Genomic DNA, 15,943 nt, shown 5'->3' on the forward strand with positions numbered 1-15,943 from the left:
TTCTGTATTATTTCTGCCTCTAGTACAGGATCACATCTGCTTTGTTACTTGAGGTATTCCAGAGTGACGCAGTGGTTTGGGCATTAGACTACAACTCTGGAGATCAGGGTTTGAATCCTAGCTTGACCATGTAAGCACGCTGAGTGACCTTCGGCAAGTCACAGTCTCTCAGGCTCAGAGGATGGCAATAGCAAACCCACTCTGAAGAGACTTGTCAAGAAAACCCCATGATAGGTTCACTTTAAGGTTGGAAACAACTTGAAAACACACAAGTACCTTGTTTAGTATGCAAAGGGATCTTGTAGCACCTTTGAGACTAACAGAAAGAAAGAATGAAAGAAAGAAAGAAAGAAAGAAAGAAAGAAAGAGGTAGCATGAGCTTTTGTAGACTTGAGCCTACTTCCTCAAATGCATGGCAGTAGGCTCGAGTCTATGAAAGCTCATGCTGCCAGCTTCTTTTTTTTCCAGTTAGTCTGAAAGATGCTACAAGAAGATCCCTTTGCATACTGATTTTCCAGACTAAAACGACTATGTCTTTGAATTCCAGTACCTTGATTAGTTGTTTTGTTGTGTGACTTCAAATCATTTCCAACTTATAGCAACTCTAAGGGGAACCTATCATTACAGTAGATTCTCTAGAGTTGAGAGTGTGTGACTCAGCCAAGTCCACCCAGTGGGTTTCCTTGATCAAGTGGGAAAACTGAACCCTGGTCTCCCAAGTCATAGTCCAACACATGAACCACTACACCACACTGGCTTTCATACCTTGATTAGGCTAAGCCACAATTTAACAAAATAAACAGCAAGTATTTGAGCCTTCCAGCATCAACTGGCTACCTGGCTCTTGGGAAGTTACCTTTTAAAATATAGCGGGCCCTGGTATCTGCTGGGTTTGGTTCCAGGACCCACCGTGGATTCCAAAATCCATGGATGCTCAAGTCCCTTTAAATACAATGGCATAGTAAAATGGTGTCCCTTATATAAAATGGCAAAGTCATGGTTTGCTTTTTGGAGTTATTTTATTTATTTATTTTAATATTTTCAAGCCATGAATGGTTGAATTCATGGTTGCAGAATCCGTCCATATGGAGGACTGACCGGATGCCAATGTAAAATCTGTCAGGGATGTACCTAAAAGTTCACAGTAAATTCATACTTTTACTTAAAGCTAGAGGGAAACAATGGAATACATATGAGGGAGATCAGAGCTTGGACATGTTTCTTTTGGATTATAGCTTTAAAAAACCAAACCAGAAAAAAAAACCCTCAAGGGAATTCTTGGATATATAGTTCAAAGAATGTAACTTTCCTGGGTTCTGAGCTCCAATTCACCCCTGTGTTTTGCATACTTTTCTTACAAGCACTTTGTGAAATTAGTTGTGACCCATTAAGTCATTTAAAAAAGTCAAAACAGAATTGGCCACAGTAAGATCATTCCTGTGACACTGTGCCAGTATCACTAACCACACTGATCCATGATATGGCAGAGGCGTGGCATTATGAGCTGACATCACTATGCCACGTGAGTTGCATCAGCAGGTGTGTCATAATGGTGATAGACAAAGGCAGTAAGGTTTATGTCATGTGCATTCTTATATGAGAGTAAGCTTAATCCAACCCACTCTTTCCAAGCACAGGGCCAGGGTATAAGAGGCACAGAAAAGAACAGAAAAGTCACTAAAAATCAGATGAGAATTAATCCAGTATACATTTTACAACAGGAGGAAATCAGCTGCCTCCAGAAATACCACAAATGGGACATGGAGGCCACAATCCTGCTTTTCTTTTTGTCCCCAATATTTCTGTTCAGAAGTTTCTTATATTTGACTCAAAGCTTCGGAAAGGTGTTTTGGACTGTATTTCCCAGCCGGTGTGGACACTAGAAATTGTACTAAAAAGTAGCTCTGTGTTAAACTTGGAAGACCTATATTACCATCTCACTTTCATGGTTAATACATCTTCCTGGCTGACCAAATTTATAATCCAGAACACACTTGTGTAGAATAAACCAACAGAACTCCAAGGGATTTACTTTCTGAATAAGTATGCAAAATATGAGAAGCTATATGATCTCTACTGCCTAGCACAGTGAATTTGATTGTTTGAATACTAGCCAGGAAATACTCAGGCTGGTTAGATAATATGTTCAGGACTGGCCCTCCCATTAGGCAGAGGGGGAGAACTGCATGCGCTGGACAGCAATGCTAAACTCTGCTGTTCCACATGAACTCTGTTCTTCCCTGCTAGAGAAAAGACTCTGGCTACACCTGCACAACAGAAATAATGCAAAGTCGAAAGCTTTCATGGCTGGCATTCATAGTGTTTTGTGGGGTTTTCAGCCTATGTGGCTATGTTTTAGATGGGCACATAAATATTCTTGCTGTTTATTTATGCTGGCAAAATGTCAGGAATAAACTATTCTAGAACATGACCACATAGCTTGAAAAACTCCCAAATAAATAATGCAGTTTGAAATCACTTTAACTGCCATGGTTGAATGCTATGGAACTCTGGGATTTGTCATTTTGTGAAATACTTAGCCTTCTGTGTCAGAGAGCTCTGGCGCCACAACAAACTGCAAATCTCAGGATTCGATAGCATGGAGCCATGGCAGTAAACCAATGTCAAACTGCATTATTTCTGCAGAGCAGATACAGCCTATTTATGCTACACAACCTACCCTGGTCTTCTAAACTGGACTGTGCTCAGTTGTGGGTAAAGGACACTGTTTCATTACCAGTGCTGAAATACTGTACGATTCAGTACCTACTGTACATTCAATATGGAGACTGAAGAACAGGTACCATCTTAGTCTTCACCTCAGGCAGCAAATGCCTTGGGCTGGTCCTGTTGTTTCTTTGATGCAGCTGTTCTGAACAGAGGAGTTGTCATGATGAGAGACAAAGGGCTCTTCTATACTGTTCTAATGAAGCCTGGCTACTCACAATATAGCTCCATGGGTTTGCTGTTTCGCCAGTTGCTGCTGCCTCTGCATCCATGTACTCTATTCTTTTGGGGGAGCTGTTCATACCAATTCTTTCAATCTGTACTTGGGCTTTTCCAACATTTATTTTATGACTAGTGCATGGTTTGCTGGAGTAGTCCAATGATTTGAAGGCCAACTTTCCTTTCTGATTTTTTTTTTTAATTAGAGTTGTGGTGCTATAGTGTAAAAAGTGCCATTTCACCTGATTGCACCCTGATCCTATCCAGTTTACTCAGCTTATGAAGATTCACTAACTTCAGAGGAATTTATTTAATGGCTTGTATTCCTTGCCTAAACACACACATTTCAGAATTTCCTTTCTGAACCACAAGGGATTGCTTTATTATTCTATGAACTATGTTTTGTAACACATTATGCACAGGCTTGGCTACTGAGAAGGAAGACTGTAAACAGGGCAGGAGAAAAGACCATGAAATGACAAGCGATACAAGGTCCAGTTTTAATTATTGTTGCAGACTTCATAAATCATGACTCAAGAAGCCTTGGGGCTAAGCATTCCTCCCCTTGCCAGCTTCCATACAAAAACTTGAACTTGTATTATGCCAGAGTTCTTTGTTATGTCAAAACCAGATGATCCTGTCTTAATGTCATTTAACAAATGAGTGGGGAAATTCAGGATCACACCCTGAAATATTTGTCTGAATCAGATGTTGTTGAATAATCTGCAACAGAACTGGGCTCAAGCCTATGAAATATCATACCCAAAATATAATTATTCATTAAGATGCTATATAAGATTGCTTGTTTTTATTGCAACAAACCACTCTAGTTTAAGCTGATTATTATTATTATTATTAAACTTTATTTCTAGAGCGCTGTAATTATACTGCTATTCCAGAGTAGGGCTGACTGAGCCACATGAAAGAAAGTTTGATCATCTTAGCTTCCAGGGAGAGTTCTGGCAGAAAGAAATAAAGATCCGGAGCAATTACTGAAAAAGGTCAAGGAGGAAAGTGCCAAGGTCAGATTAATGTCGAACATTACGGAAACAAAAATAATGACCACAGAAGATCTAGAAGAATTCATCCTAGATAAGGATAAAATTGAATTCATCAAAGAGTTCCCATACCTTGGATCAAATATTGATCAGAATGGTGACTGCAGTCAAGAATTTAAAAGAAGACTAAGACTGGGAAGGGCAGCTATGAAAGAATTATTAAGATCCTAAAATGTAAAGATATACAACTGAGAACTAAAGTCACAGTTGTCCAAGCCATTATATTCCCCATTACGAAATATGAGTGCAAGAGCTGGATAGTGAAGAAAGCTGCCAGAAAGAAAACCAACCCATTTGAGATGTGGTGATGGAGAAGAGTGCTGAGGATACTGTGGATGGCCAAAAAGACAAATAAATGTATTCCACAGAAAGCCAAAGAGAAAGTGAAAGGGTAAGCCCATCCCTAAACAAAAAGAAAACAAAAATAATGACCACGGAGATTTTACATAAATTCAGCCTAGATAATGAGGAAACTGAAATAGGTAAAGATCCCATACCTTGGATCAAACATTGATCAGAACTGAGACTGAGAGACTGAATGGGGACTCAAGAAATCAGAAGAAGCCTAGGACTGGGAAGGGCAGCTATGAAAGACGTAGACCAAATCCTAAAATGTACAGATATACACCTGAACACTAAAGCTGGAATCATCCAAGCCATCGTATTTCCCATCAACATGTAGGGATATGAGAGCTGGACAGTGAAGGAAGTCGATAGGAAAGAAAACCAACTCATTTGAGATGTGGTGCTGGAGGAGAGTGCAGAGACAAACAAGTGGGTCCTTGAACAGATCAAGCCTGAACTCTCTCCCTGGAAGCTAAGATGACCAAACTGAGGTTGTTGTTCTTTGGCCACATCATGCGAAAGTACAACTCATTAGAAAAGACAATAAAACTAGGAAAGGTAGAAGTTGTAGAAAGAGAAGAAGACCAGATGGATGGAGTCAATCAAGGCGGTCATAGGCATGAAGCTGCAAGACTTGAGCAGAGCAGTGGGGGGCAGGAGGAGTTGGAGATGAACCATGAACATCCACATGAACCAACGTCGACTCGAGGGCAGTTAACACCAAAGATGCATCCTCAAGAAAAGTATCCAAAATACTTGATAACATCCAAACCATGGAGTTTATCAGACGCGAGTTTTTGGCGATTTTTCCTGCCTATCGCGCAATGTTAGTGTCACCAACGTTGCGCAATAACGTGAAAGCGCGATGTTCTTCCAGATGTTCCTCCCATTTCTACACTGTAGAACGAATCAAGTTTGACACCAGTTTAACTGGTGTGTAATCCTGGGAAGCAGCCTCTAATAGGGTCCCTTTCTGAGAGAATGGTGCCATAGAAATGGAATTAACAACAACAATAATGATAATAATAATAGTAGGGTCTCTTTCTGGGAGAAAGGCAGCATAGAAATGATAATAATAATAACAACAACAATAATAATGAGGATGACGATGATGATAATTAATAATAATAATAATAGACACACCTGCTGCATTTGCTCCCACCCTCCATTTTCCTCAGAAATGAGGTGCCATAGAAATTGAATTAACAATAACAATAACAACAATAATAGGGTTCCTTTCTGGGAGAAAGGTGCTATAGAAATGGAATTAACAACAACAATAATGATCACGATCATGATAATAATAATAACAATAATGTCCTTTTCTGGCAGAAAGTTGCCATAGAAATGAAATTAACAACAATAGTAATGATCATGATAATGATAATAACAATAATAGGGTCCCTTTCTTTTAGAAAAGTGGCATAGAAATAATAATAATGATGATGATAATGATAATGATAGGGTTCCTTGCTGGGAGAAAGGTGGCATAGAAATGAAATTAAGAACTACGATGATGATGATGATGATGATGATGGGGTCCCTTTTTGGGAGAAACTGATGATGATGAAGATGAAGAAACAGAAGACCCACCTGCCTCAGTGCTGCCCCCTGCGTCTCCCTGAGGAACTGCCATCTGCGCCGGCAACCCCTCCCTCCCTGGCTGAGCTTCTTTGGTGGGAGGAGCCAGAACCTTCGGGTCCCGACGTTCCCATGCCGCCATTGGCCGAGGCAGGAGCGTCCTCCTGATTGGCCGGCTCCTCCTCTGCTGGGGGCGTGGCCTGCCCTGACGCCTCTCTGGGCCGGCGGACGCGGCGGAGGGCGGCTCGGAGATGCTGCTCCCGCTGCCGCCGACACCGCCTTCCTCCTCTTCCTCGGCTCCGCTGTTGCTGGCGGCGGAGATCCTGGAGGAGGCCGAGGAGGAGGAGCGGGGCCTCGGGGGGACCCCTATGGCCGGGGCCGAGAGCGTCCAGCGCCGGGCGGAGGAGGAGGAGGAGGCCGCTGCGTCAGCCGGAGCCCAGGAGGAGCCCGAGGGCGGAGGTCCGCGGTGGGGGGCTCAGCACGCCGGAGCCCGGGAGCTGGCCGAGCTTTACTCCCCCGGTGAGCCCTGCTATGGCAGAAGCCACACGAGTCTATTCAGATATTGAGACATTTCTTTTGTGTGTCGCCTTTCTCTCAGGGAAAGGACCCCAGGCGGATCACAGAATTTTTTAAAATATATATTTAATTCTTTTTGTAAGTTAACCCAATGAAAGAGGCATAGAATTGACCCATGGGTTAAAAACTGTGGGTGAGTTTGTTCTCAGTCCTATAACTAGCGCTTGCTGTTGGAGGAGATCAGTTGTTACAGTCATAGCCATATATAGATAGATAGATAGATATCTTCTTGGTTGTGGTTCAGCTGAACTGTGGACTTTGTAGATCTTATCTTTAGGAAAGCCAGGATGTTTTTGGAAAAGGATGTTCTTTCTGAGGACTTGATGTTCTGTTTTGTTTTGAGCCAACCTTTCGCCCCACTTGGCAGCTCCTGTCTGTCAGTGGAGCCATCCCTTCTGGTTTAGTCTTAGAAAACTGTAGCTACTTATAAAAGAAGAAAGGAAATATAGTTACTTATTGCCAGTGTGTTGTCCCATGATCTTAATGGTCTTGTTGTTTGTTGTGTGCCTTCAAATCCTTTCCAACTTATGGTGACCCTAAAGCAAACCGATCTTGGGGTTTTCTTGGCAAGATGTGTTCAGAGGAGGTTTGCCATTGCCTTCCTCTGAGGCTGAGAGAGTGTGACTTGGCCACGGTCACCTGATGGGTTTCATGGATGAGCAGGGAATTGAACCATGGTCTCCAGAGCCATAGTCTCAACACTCAAACCACTGTGTGCCACACAGGCTCTCAACACTAATAATACACACAGCTAAGTTTGGGGCTGAGAGTGTGTGACGTGCCCAAGGTCACCCAGTGGGTTTCATGGCCAAGCTGGGAATCGAACCCTTGGTCTCCAGCGTTCAGACCATACTGGCTCTCATGGTGACCCTAACGTTGACCCTGTCCTGGAGTTTCCTTGCCAAGATTTGTTCAGAGGAGGTTTGCTAGTGCCTTCCCCTGAGGCTGAGAGCATGTGACTTCCCCAAGGTCACCCAGTGGGTTTACATGTAAGATATAAGCTCATCCAGTGTATTTATATGTTTGTATCTACAGTAAATCCACCATATCCACAGATACTTTTTTTAAGTCACAGATTAAAAGATCCATGGCTTGAAAATATTTTTAAAACATGTACAATAGGCAAACCTTGATTTGGCCATTTCATATAAGGGGCATCAATTTACTCTGCTGTTGTATTTAATGGGACTTGTGCATCTATGTTTTTTGGTATCCATGGGGAACCCTGGCACCAAACCCCAGCAGATACAGCAAGGGCCCACTGTAGTTCCTTTCCTTTGCATCCTCACAACTATACTCTGGTTTCTCTTCAGGTCTTATAAATCTCACAAGAAACCTATCAGGTAGGCCAACCTGAGAAAAAGTGGCAGTTGAAGGCTGCTCCTTTGAGTTTCATGTCTTGCTGGTTACTCTAATCTGGATCCTCCAAAGATCAGTAGAAACTCTGTAACCACTGCACCACACTGGCTCTTCTTAGCCCTGGCAGTCCTGTGAAAGAAAGCGGCACTTGCCGTAATGCATAATCTAGAAATCCTAGATGTGATCAGTTGAGTAGGATATCTGTCATTGAGTGATGGCAATAACTGTAATTTTGCAGTCAATGTGATAGGTGGATTGCTTGAATTAGACTTGAGAATGCAACAAATGCCTTTATGGTAACTAGTGTATATACCTAAATTCAAAGATATAGCTGTGTTAGTCTGTAGAATCAGTGTGGAGAGATATCTTGTAGCACCTTTTGAGACTAGCTGAAAGAAAGAAATGCTGCCCACCTCCTTCTTTAAGTTAGTCTCAAAGGTGGTACAAGATCTTTCTACATATTGAGTATAGCATATTCTCTGTTGTCATGTAACACATTAAATGGCTTTCCGAAGACACAGAGCCGAGCACATTGTGGCAGTTGACACTGATGAACTCAACCATTTTCTAATGTTCTCATTGCTAATCTCAAGTAGCCACAACCTGCATCAGCATGCTTCTGTTCAAGGTTGTTTAATGTGAGTTGGTTGGCTTGTAAAACCTTCTTATCTGCTTCAGCTTGGCAAGTCTCTTGCCCTGGAGATTTGCCAGAAAACTCTTGGTGTATCTTACAGAGGTGGTGTTTGATTTATTCATTCCGCCTGGCATTTGGAGCCTAGGGGAGAATCACACAGATATTGTTTCCCACCCCAAGCCCTCAGGTTAGGGCAGGTTGCAGGGCTCATAGACTTGCCCTGTCGTATTCTCTACAACAGAGGTGAGCAAAGTTTGCTCCTGAAGTTGCATGTTGTTTCCAAGCCTGTTTTTCTGGCCCTGTTTCTCCAGATTCCTATGGACTCCCTTCATCCAGCCAAAAATGGTGAGTTGCCTCTCCTAGAATCCTTCAGGAGAAGCAGGTCACCTTTTAAATAAATTGCAGCCTGTCATGTACTATTTAACTTCAAAAAATACCAATTTGTCAAAAACAGAACTGGATCAATCCTTTGCCTTTGGCATTCTTGGCTGTGTGTACAGTATTATCCAAAGCCCACAAAATAGTAGCATCTTTATTGGGCCAATCCAAATGCATGTTAAACATGTTGCAAGCTTTTGAAGCTCCACTGGCTTCTTCATCAGGCAAAGGTATTAAAAATTATACAGAAGAAAGAGAGTTGCTTTTGTGGTTGTTTTACAATGCCAGGCTTAACCCTACATTTGATCAAAATGTTGTGGTTGTTGTCTACAGTTCAGATGGTATGGAAGGGTATTTATGCAGGTGGACCCCTCCTCCTTCTTGCCACGTAGCTACTGGGATATTCAGTCCAGGAAATAAACTTTACATCCCATTAGTAAGACAAAAGCTACTACCATTGAGATCCAGAAGTGTATGTGGGTCTAAGAGCAGAAAAGTGCCCCCCTAGGCCCACCACACTTGCTTCCTCCCCTGCTCTACAATAATGGGGTGTGGTAAAAAATAGTATATCTTCCTGCTAAATCTTCTGGCTATGGCAGAAAAGGAGTTTCTGGAAGGGTATTCATGCAGGTGGTACAGCAAAGTTTTACATGTTAAAAGCGTTTAATACATTGTGTGGGAGCTACTTAAATCTTGTACCATATACTGTCAGCACAACTGGAGAAAAAACAGGCCACACAGGTGTCCTCAAGGCAAGATGTTAGTGTGCAGTGACTCCCTACATTGGTGTCTATGTGTATGTGTTGTGCGCTGACCCTAAGGTGAACCCGTTCTTAGCAAGATTTGTTCAGAGAAGATTTGCCATTGCCTTCCCTGGAGGCTGAGAGCATCTGACTTGGCCGAAGTCACTCAGTCGGTTTCATGGCCAATTGAGGAATCGGCCCCTGATCTCCAAAGTCATAGTCCAGCACTCAAACCACTATGCCATGCTGGCTGTCTGCTACATTGACATAGCAATCCTAATCCTTGTTAGAACTAAACGGGAGAAGGGTGAGATCTTCATGCACGTGGTATTCGGATGTGGCTTTGGGTCCCTTATGCTTTTGAAAGCAGGGGAAGCTGCTGTTTTTGCCTTTGAGGTTGCATGGTGATGATTCATCTTAAGGAGAAGTGTGTGTCCTGAGGAGTTGATCATTTTCTGCCTTGGGGGAGAAATGTGCCGTTCATTCTAGGGTGGAGTCTTCATATTGCTTTCTTAATGAAACCAGCATGCTTAATTTCTTCCTAATGACTTCTGAATCAATGTTTTGCAAAGTAAAGCTCAGGAAGAGTACAGCTGTGGACTCCCAAAATTCTCCAGAGTGGTCATGCTGGCTAGGGGATTCTGTAACTTGTAGTCCAAAAATAACTCTTCCAAGCATTGTCCCAAAGTAACTCTAGTACTGGAAGTATTTCATTGTATCATATGAGTTAATCTGAATGAGTGATACATTATTTGAAGGTTTTCTGCAACCTTTATTTTATAGTTAAGTATGTGAGAGGAGAGGTTAGAAGTTTGGTCTTGTGGTTCTATCATGGGGTCTGATGGACCAAAAAATGAAGTATTTATGATACTTTAAAGTCTTTATGACAGAGTTTGGACTTCTGACAGCTTACTATCAGTTTAAGGTATGTTTATTTTTAGTTTGCGTGTGTCTTTCTTGAGGTATAATAAAGATAAGTTCAAAAGGAATTTTGTAAAATTTCTAGAAAGGACACTGTAGGCCTGGTTTTTTTAGAAGCTTGAGGGTTGTTTATCTGAAAGCAGATCCCCACTTAGGCGTTTATGAGCTGACTTGAAGGCCAGGCTTGGTACTTGGACACTCCATACATCCCATCTGTTAACTTAAATGGAAAGCCCATGCTGTTCTGCCTGCCTTATGGCCAACTAGGGTCATATTTGCAGTTAGGTGAATTCAAGTCAATTCTGACACATGGCAACACAGTTATGGGGGTTTCTTGGCAAGATTTCTTCAGCAGAGGTTTCCCATTGCCTTCTTCTTAGGCTGAGAGTGTGTGACGTGCCCAAGGCCACCCCAGTGGATATCTGTGACTGAGCATTTGACCCTTGGTTTTCCAGAGTCCAACAATCAAACCATTACACAACATATGGTCATACGTTTCACCAAAAGGTTTGTAGTAGTTGCATAAAATCCAGGATCTCTGGCCCATTCAAAAGTTGCTCATTTCCTGTTTGTGTATATTGTAGATTTAGAGGAAGAAGAAAAAACATCAGATAAGTGTGGGCTGGCATTTAGAACAGATCTGGGGGAAAGTTGGAGGCCTTATGTGGGTTTTATCTTACTTTTGTTCTCACAAACTGTTTTAAGAAATAGCAACAAATGAAAGAATGGGAAAAAAATTCTGCAAGGTGTATGGATTTTGTAATGCCACGTACATGTTTGGGAATTATTAAAACTATGTTGGAGTGGTAACATAAAACTTTAGTAACTTTTTTAAAATGTGAGCACTTAGGAGTCTCTTTTTCTTCAGCTCTGCATAGGATAATTTGCTTTTGTCCAGCCTTAACGCTGTGAAAATCTAAGTCCCTCCTTGGTTCAGGAAGTATCATGAATTCCCCCAGTAACTTTTGTATCTCATGTGATGAAGGCTTGTAAATGAACTTTTTAGGTCACTTTCTGGCTCACTGAAAGACAAAACCCCACCCAAACCAGACTCCAGAGAATGAGGCCTGTAGACGCCAAGTGTCTCTGAATGCAGTTACAGTGCAAGCTGATCTGTTTCCTTTAATTCTGTTTGCCATGCTGTCATCTTGCCACTGTGGTCAGAGCTGGCTTTTCTGCATGGTACAAGAAACACAGTTTTCATCCTGGTTTCAATATTTAAGGTATGCGTAAGCTACTTATGGTGGTAATTATAGTCTTTAAGATCTGATACATTGTGTTGGTCTCCTTAGGACCAGTGTGCAAATAAGTTACAATCCCATAAGTCAACAGTATGCCACAATAACCAGCTTTACAAAAGCGTCCTTAGCAGGTCACCAGGAAATGACTTTCACTCACCATAGGTAAATGACTGTTGGTAAGTCGGCTTTAGCACAAACAATTTTGCATTGAAGTGTCACTGCATTTAGACACTTTCACATGCTATTCTGAACACACAATGATAGCTTTCATATGCAGTGGGAATTTTTAAACAGTAGTTTGGAGTTATCACAGGTTGTTTCAGTTTGTTTTGAGCCTAGTTTTTTTAGTTGGTTGATGATAGGGCAAGCAGGCTGGTTCATGGTCAAAAACATACTTTGAAAGCTTTCTGCTTTCCGTACTGGGGGTGTTTCTTTACTTAATCAGAAAGTTAAAAAGTATGTGTTGTTGCTGCTGTGTGCCCTCAAGTCATTTCTTACTTATGGCAACCCTATCATGGAGTTTTCTTGGCAAGTTCCTTCAGAGGTGTAGGGGGTTTGGCGTTGCCATTCTCTGAGGTTGAGAGAGAAAGTCACTTGCCCAAGGTCACCCAGTGGGTTTCCATGGCTGAGCTGGGATTCAAACTTTGGTCTGCAGAGGTGTAGTCCAAAACTACACCACACTGACTCTGTTAAAAAGTATATGAAAGGCTTGGTTTAATTATTGTATTTGTATGTTGTATATATTTGTGTTGCTGTATTTTAATCAATAAAATTTATTAAAAAAAATAAAATAAAAAGTATATGAAAGGCTTAAAGTAACAGGTTTCCAGGTCAGATCAAGTCTTCTGAAGGAATATAGGCTGGCTTCTTTGCACAATCTCAAAGACAAGAAATGAACCTCTGTTTCCACACTTAAGCAAGACACACCAGGAAAGCACTTCATTTTCATGTGGAAAGGTAATGTTTAAAGAGTCTAGAAGGAGTTGCTGCTCCACTGCCAGGTTTTGGTGGAATGTAGCCTGTAGCACTATGCAAGGAGGGTGAGATTGGTCATTGATAGCTTTGTTTCCCTTGAATTTATCTAATCCCTTTACAAGTTGACTGAGTTGGAGGCTGTCACTACATTTTGTGGTAGCAAACTCTGTTTCTCAAGGGAAGGCAAAAACAAAGCCTCTCTTGAATAATATTATCAACAAAACCCATGACAGGTTCTCCATAAGTCATAAATGACTTGAAGGCACAGAACAACAAAAACAAAACTCTGGCTATGAGATGTGTACCGAAGTGCCTTCTGATGAGCTTCATTGAGTCACCTTGAACTCCAGTTTAATAGGAGAGGGAGAGAATCCTTTCTTTATACAGTATACTTTCTCCACCTTGTGCCACATCAAGTCTTGCATGCCTCTTTTCTAAGGTGAAGACCTTCAGATGTTGCAGCCTTCCTTTGTTGCTCTTGTACCTTGATCTGTGTTGTACTTCTGTGCAGCATCTCCACATGCATAGTGTCTGTTCTCGAAGTGCCTTGGGCTGTGTACATTGTTTCAAATGTGGTCATCCATAGGTTGATATAAAGGCATTATGGTATTGGCAGCGGCTTTTTTTTTTCTTTCCTAATGGGCCCAGTATAGATTTTGTCTTTCTCATGGTGGCTGCGCACCGAGTTGACATTTTCACCGAACTGTGCTGGGCCTACAAACTGCATGTTAAGGGTTACTGCCTCTTCCAATTTTCTCTTACAGTGGTTAAACTATATCTCTGTGTTGTGGTGATGTTGTAACTCAGTACTTTACTCTCCTGTTCCACTTAATGGCAGCTGCTTGGGTGAAAAAATAATAGGTGAAGTGATACAGAACGTATTTAACTAAGTGTTGGTTGGCAGTATGCATGTTTCTGTGATTCCTTAGCGTGACATAACGTTTTTGTCCTGAACATACTGCTCAATTGTTGTTTTCTGCATTGTAGCTGTGTCAACTTGAAATGATAGAATGTGGGAAGTGGGGGGGGGGGAGGAATCCATTCATTTGTTGAATTTCTCTATGTGTTTATTATTTAATAGATATGTTTACTCTAACTATTAGGGACTGGTTTCATGTCTAGTTGTCCTTTTGAAATTATGGGACTTAATCATAGCTAATTCAGACACTGTTCATTTTAGTATGTCTCCTCACAGTATGACTAAATCTGGTAACAGCATTTTGTCTCAAATTGAAACCGAGATCTGTGTGCTTGATTTTTAATTATTTGTTAGGGTTTTTGAAATGTTTCAGACCCTGGTGTATGGAATCCATACCATTCAAACACAATGGTGAACCAGCATGGTTGGAGTGTTGGATTAGGATTCTAGGAGACCAGGTTTCAAATTCCTGCTCAGCCATGGAAACCCACTGGGTGACTTTGGGCAAGTCACATTCTCTCAGCTTCAGAGGAAGGCAAAACAATCCCCCCTGAACAAAACTTTCAAAGAAAACTCTTGATAGGATTCCCTTGTGAGGTGCCATAAGTCAGAAATGATTTGAAGGCACACAATAAAAGGAAAAAATACTCCCATCTTCGTCACAAGATAATTATGGATGTCTTTAAGATATGACCAGCTGACATTCACCACATTTCAAGGATCAGTGCCTTCCATAAGCAGCCAACTTATTCCAACATAGGACAAATTTTAAGGAATGGAAACGGTAGTATTTGACTGTTAAAGCGGCTTTCACCAAAAAGGCTACAAATGGCATTTTAGTTAAAACACCTTAGCAGGCAGGTTTTGTGTAAGCAAAACTGCACTTCTCTGATTTCTTGTGCTTGGTGGCTTATTCCACCTTAGGAGTTATGATTTAGTGCTGAGACTAAAGTGGTGAGCAATTACCAACATTTGGCTATTTTAGGGCCTGTATATTGCAAAAATAGTAAAATACACTTACTTTAAAATTTGTCCTATGTTGGAGTAAGTTGGCTGTTAATGGAAGGCATTGATCCTTGAACCAGAAGCTCTGTCGCTTTGGTTGTTTTAGCATGTGAATATTTATAAGTAATTTATGACTACTGGTTTTGGACCAGTGCTGTTTTCAGGGCATTTTTCAGTACATACAGAGCTGGGCCTGCAGTTGTACGACCTCCCAAGCAAAACACAGCCAGACTGTTTTTATTTTTATAAACTGCTTACATGTCAAAATAGTACTTGTGTTTACTCTTATTTAATGTTTAAAAATAAGCTTCTCTGGCTGTGTTAATAGATCTATAAGTAAAAATGGTCTTATTTTGTTAAACAGGGAAAAGACTTCAAGAATGGATCAGTGTCATCTTATGCTTTTCTCTGATGTCTTTCAACTTCTACAAGCTCCTCCTCTGCTTAAGACTGGAACATGCCTTCTCAGTTATTGTTGGGATATGTAAGTACACATTAGTTTCGATACAGTAAAGTAATATTTTCCATAACTATTAAAGTGTATGTTGGATGCTAAAAAACATCACAACCCTGTGCAGAATTTTTTGTGCTCTGAATAGGGGAATCATGTCTTCATCTATAATTTGGAGGTAACACAAGGGCTGTTAACTTTGGCTCTTTGTCTCTCCAGAAATTTCCTGGCTTTTTAAACATAAACTGTATACAGGTGGAATTATACATTAACCTAATGAGATATCATTTGGTGTAGGAAGTGATATAGAATAAATGAAGATTAAGTGTACTCTGAAAATGAAAAGTTGAGTTGAAAAATTAGTTTGGGCAATGTTTTATCAAACTGGTTTGTATAGCATTCCCAGAGCAGCTCTGCAGAATCAGTGCAACAAGGAAAATCACAACTAGTAGCACAAAATCACCCTTGCAATCAGTACAAATTGGCCCTTGCTTATAGGCTGTGACTACATTTACCACAATAATTTTGGGTTGCCAGTACACCTCCCAAGTTGTCCAACCCTTGGCTGAATCAGGCAAGGAAGGCATAGTATTATTAGTAACCTGGGATGATGGCATATTGTGCCCAAGCAAGCTTTGAATCAGGAGCTAGCTCTAAACAACTGCATTTGTTGTTGGATTACATACCTGGATTGGGGTGGGTGGGCACAATATACTATTATCTACAATAAACTCTTTTACTAATCTGACTCTGCTTAGTTGATGTATCTGCACTCTTGTAGGGAGGAGCAAATGGGCTGTGTACACCTCTG

At 41.2% G+C, this 15,943-nt stretch overlaps 1 protein-coding gene across 1 annotated transcript in view; it reads left to right on the forward strand.

The window, feature by feature from the left end:
* The first annotated feature begins 6,159 nt into the window (after window positions 1-6,159).
* The window catches only part of PEDS1 (plasmanylethanolamine desaturase 1), a 42,856-nt gene continuing 33,072 nt past the window's right edge, over window positions 6,160-15,943 (forward strand). Inside the window, exons 1-2 of the mRNA XM_089513841.1 lie at window positions 6,160-6,449; window positions 15,046-15,165. Of these exons, the coding sequence (XP_089369967.1) occupies window positions 6,182-6,449; window positions 15,046-15,165 (388 nt within the window). The 5' untranslated portion in view covers window positions 6,160-6,181. The remainder of the gene's footprint in view (window positions 6,450-15,045; window positions 15,166-15,943) is intronic.

The sequence above is a fragment of the Sceloporus occidentalis genome, unplaced genomic scaffold (genome assembly GCF_023333645.1).
Source record: "Sceloporus occidentalis isolate IW3139 unplaced genomic scaffold, rSceOcc1.0.p SCAF_3, whole genome shotgun sequence".
NCBI lineage: Eukaryota > Metazoa > Chordata > Lepidosauria > Squamata > Phrynosomatidae > Sceloporus > Sceloporus occidentalis.